The sequence below is a fragment of the Centroberyx affinis genome, unplaced genomic scaffold (genome assembly GCF_046629955.1).
Source record: "Centroberyx affinis isolate AG114_WGS23_722 - 3 ecotype Tasmania unplaced genomic scaffold, CSIRO-AGI_Caff_v1 ptg004072l_1, whole genome shotgun sequence".
NCBI lineage: Eukaryota > Metazoa > Chordata > Actinopteri > Beryciformes > Berycidae > Centroberyx > Centroberyx affinis.
In genome coordinates this window covers 17,501-21,565 of record NW_027281861.1, presented here as the reverse complement: position 1 = coordinate 21,565, position 4,065 = coordinate 17,501, and the positions used below count along the sequence as shown (strand labels likewise).

General features: G+C 43.0%; 1 protein-coding gene across 1 annotated transcript in view; it reads right to left on the bottom strand.

The window, feature by feature from the left end:
- Nucleotides 1–446: 446 nt before the first annotated feature.
- LOC139663655 (CXXC-type zinc finger protein 1-like) overlaps nucleotides 447–4,065 on the bottom strand; it is a gene marked incomplete at its 3' end in the record, with an annotated part of 8,927 nt that continues 5,308 nt past the window's right edge. Inside the window, exons 4-8 of the mRNA XM_071542377.1 lie at nucleotides 3,702–3,850; nucleotides 2,537–2,692; nucleotides 1,476–1,637; nucleotides 804–914; nucleotides 447–664 (exon numbers count right to left, since the gene is read on the bottom strand). Of these exons, the coding sequence (XP_071398478.1) occupies nucleotides 447–664; nucleotides 804–914; nucleotides 1,476–1,637; nucleotides 2,537–2,692; nucleotides 3,702–3,850 (796 nt within the window). The remainder of the gene's footprint in view (nucleotides 665–803; nucleotides 915–1,475; nucleotides 1,638–2,536; nucleotides 2,693–3,701; nucleotides 3,851–4,065) is intronic.

Here is a 4,065-nt window from a genome sequence, read left to right as displayed (position 1 = left end):
AACTTACTTGATTTCTAGTAAGATCCAAATTTGTGTTGATACACACTGACCTCTAGGGGTGAGTTTCAGTATTGGTGATGCAGGGTTTTTTTGTTCAGTTGTCTGAGGACATGCCATGAGGAACTCCTCCCTGCTTTTAGACTCCAATTACTGTTTTTTTTACAATGTTGCCTTGGACACTAATTGTCTGTAAGTACACCTGTATGTTATATTCTACTGTGTATCTAATGTTTTAAAGGAAGTAGTTGAGAGCTGGTGGTTAATTTGCATTGGTATTTGATGTCATCGACTTACACTGGATTGTGTGATGGGCAAACAGGTGCCAGGTGACATCATCACCTGGCACCAAAGATCAGCCAATAGCAGATGGTCATTTCAGTATCATGCTGTTTACCACTAGATGTCAGGCTTCACACAGGTCTGGGTTTGGTTCAGTTGTGACTCACTTGGCGGCGAGCTTCATGCCGCAGTCTTCACAGCAGTATTTGGAGTTGAGCCTCGCCGGCTCGACGCAGCCGGGACCCAGACACTGACGCATAGCCCCGCCCACTTCTTTAACCCCGCCCTCTCCTCCACGCTCGCTGTGACGCACGCGCTCCCTGTGACGCTGCTTCTGCTTGTGACGACGAAGCTTCACCTCCTCTTTAGGAACAGAGAGAGACTTCTGAGGAGAGGAGACAAGGAGAGGAGACAAGGAGAGGAGAGGAGGAGAGTGGAGAGGAGAGGAGAGGAGGAGAGGGTCAGTGTGTGTGTGTGTGTGTGTGTGTGTGTTACAGTGTGTGTGTGTGTGTGTGTGTCTCTACCTTCTTCTCTGACTTCTTCTCTCGTCTCTTCACATGTTTCACTTTCACAGCTTTCTTCCTCACCGGGTCGGACTGCCCCTCCTCCTCCTCCTCATCCTCGCTGTGCCACACCTGACACAGGAAGTGACATCACACAACAGGAAGACACATCCCAACACTGCTGACACTTCCCATAATGCACGGCTAGCTGTGACTGACTGGTTGCTATAGTAACTGCTGTGGTAACCAGAAACATAGTTAGCAAGCTTTACTGGTTGCCATGGTAACGCATCATGTGGTAATGATCTAGTGTTCATTCACTCACACTCACACACACACACACTGTAACACTCACACACACACACTCACACACACACACACACACACACTGTAACACTCACACACACACACTCACACACACACACACACACACACACTGTAACACTCACACACACACACTCACACACACACACACACACACACACTGTAACACTCACACACACACACTCACACACACACACACACACACACTGTAACACTCACACACACACACTCACACACACACACACACACACACACACTGTAACACTCACACACACACACACACACACACACACACACACACTGTAACACTCACACACACACACACACACACACACACACACACACTGTAACACTCACACACACACCCACCAGGTCTCGGTACCCGGCGGCCTGGTACTGCTGGTAAAGTTCTAATTCGCTCTCGCTGAATCCGTCGTCGTCGTCTGGCAGATGCCCCGCCCCTTTCCTCTGGATGCCCCGCCCCCTTCCTCCGCTCCGGCTCATCTCCTCGTCTTTCACACGCAGCATCTTCTGCTCAGTGATGATGATGATGATGATGATAATAAATATCATAAAAACAGACGAATAATGAAGTCCTGCAGGTGGAGCAGCTTCTGTTATAATAATAATAATAGTAATAATAACAGATTGATGGATCAATGAGTGACTCAATCTGATCAGAACAATTAATAAAGACTCAGTAAAGAGTTAATGTGACATCGATGTTCAGTATGGATGTATGTGTGAATATATATGTGTATATATGCTGTATGTATGCATAAATGTATATACTGTATGTCAGAGGTGTGACCAAGTCAGCTTCACTCCAGTCCCAAGTCAGTCTCAGGTCTTCAGGCACAAGTCTCAAGTCAAGTCCCAAGTCTAAATGTAGATTAAGTCAAGTCCAAGTCAAGTCCAAGTCATTAATGTCAAGTCTCAAGTCTAAATGTAGAACAGCAAGTCAAGTCAGAACAAATCAAGAGTCCAGTATCAATTTAATATCTTAAAGAAAACTAAATATCTAGGACTTTTCAATGCAATATGGTTTTAATAGGATAAAAACTTGGTAAGAGCATCATGAGTTTGATTTCTATAATCAGTTTCAACTTCAATAAATTCAATCATTCCATACAAATTCAGAAAACAGAATTTAAATTCAGTCGTCTGCTGGAACAAATCTCATCACTTTCAATCTAAGTCATTTACACAAACACAAGATCTCAAGTCAAGACTTTAGAAACCTTTTCAAGTCATCAGAGTACAAGTCAGAGTCAAGTCCCAAGTCACCAGAACCCAAGTCAAGTCCAGTCTCAAGTCTTCTCTTCATGCAGCAAGTCAAGGATCAAGCAATTCCAACTGTGACTGGTATATGTATATCCAGCATGTATGAATATATGTGTATAATGTGTATAATAATGTTACGGTCTGACCCTGGCTCGGACTTCACACTGCCTCAGTCGACATTTCTGTCGGATCTTGTTCGGTCCTCCGAACTTCTTCATGTCTTTACAGAAGTCACAGAGGGAGCAGTCTTCAGTCCGCAGGCAGGCGTCACACTCCCCACACATCCGGGCCGAGCGCTTTATCTGCTGCTCAAACACAAACACGTTACAGTGTTTTCTGACTGCTTAGGCTCTATCTTTGAAACTATCGGCTATTTTTGCAAAACTCTACACACTAACCACAAAACCTTACAGCAAACCAGCAAAACATTATACATCTCTTGCAAAAGCAAACAATTCTTGCAGAACTCTTCAAACTCTTTTAAAAATAGTGTTTTTGCGTCAATACAGTTCACACAAACCATCATTTGAATAAACACACGAAGCACCAACTACACACTGATAGTATAAAAGAAAAACACTTGTGGCTTTTGTTTTTTCTGTGTGCAGGCAGAGCAGTTTGCAGTAAAGTTTTGTCACACATGTAGTAAACACACATACACACAGGTATCCAAATGTGTAAAGTATGGATGTGTATTCTGAACATAACACACTATCAATACAAATAAGGGGAAAAAGTTTGTTTTTTTTCTCAAAATGTTCTACAGTAAAACTCCTCAAACAACAAAAGCGCAATAGAAGAAAACAAAAACATTTGTGCTCGAAAAAAAAGAACAGAAAAAAACAGGCTGAATGTCTCCTTCTCTGTGGGTCTGGACAGAAGTTCACAGTGTTGTAGAAGTGTGTTACAGTGTTACTGTGAATGACAAACTGAGTGTGAAGCAGTGAGTTGTGATAAAAGTGAGTTATAAAATGACAAACTGAGTGTGAAGCAGAGAGCGTGTGTTCAGTTTGTCTCACTTGGTAAATGCTTTGGCTGCAAGTGTTCATGGTTTCAGAGACAGAGCTTCAAGAATCACTGCTCAGAAAAAACTGTAATATGTGCTGCCCACACATGCTGGGGTAAAGCAGCATGATCTGCTGCAGTTATGTTATGTTTGATATTAAATTCATAATAAAAATTATTTTGAATGTGGGCGTTTCAAGTAAAACATGAGAAAAATAAGACAATATATTTTTTCATCAAAATGTTCCAGTGGATTTTTAAACATTCCACCTAATAAAACTACATGATGATGTCACTTCCTGTTACCTGGGAGCCCCGCCTCCTGTCCATCCTGGGGTGGGGGGCGGAGCCTCCGTCTCCGTCCGCTTTCTCCTCCTTCTCTAGCTCCGCCTCCTTCTCCTCCTTCTCCTTCGTCTTCTTGGGCCGGTATTTGATCTCCAGAGACAGATCCTTCCCTGCGGAGCCAAGAGAAACCGATTCAGACCGAAGCAGCCGAGTCAGAAGATTCAAGAGTTCAGACACTAAAGAGTCGAGTTAAAGGAAAATTCCACTGAATTTTAACATGAAAACCACAATAGAAACCGTCTGATCAAACAAACTGCAGAAGAAGTGAAAAGTTAAAGTCGAGATGAAATGAAAAATGCATTTTTAACTCTTTTAGATCACATCC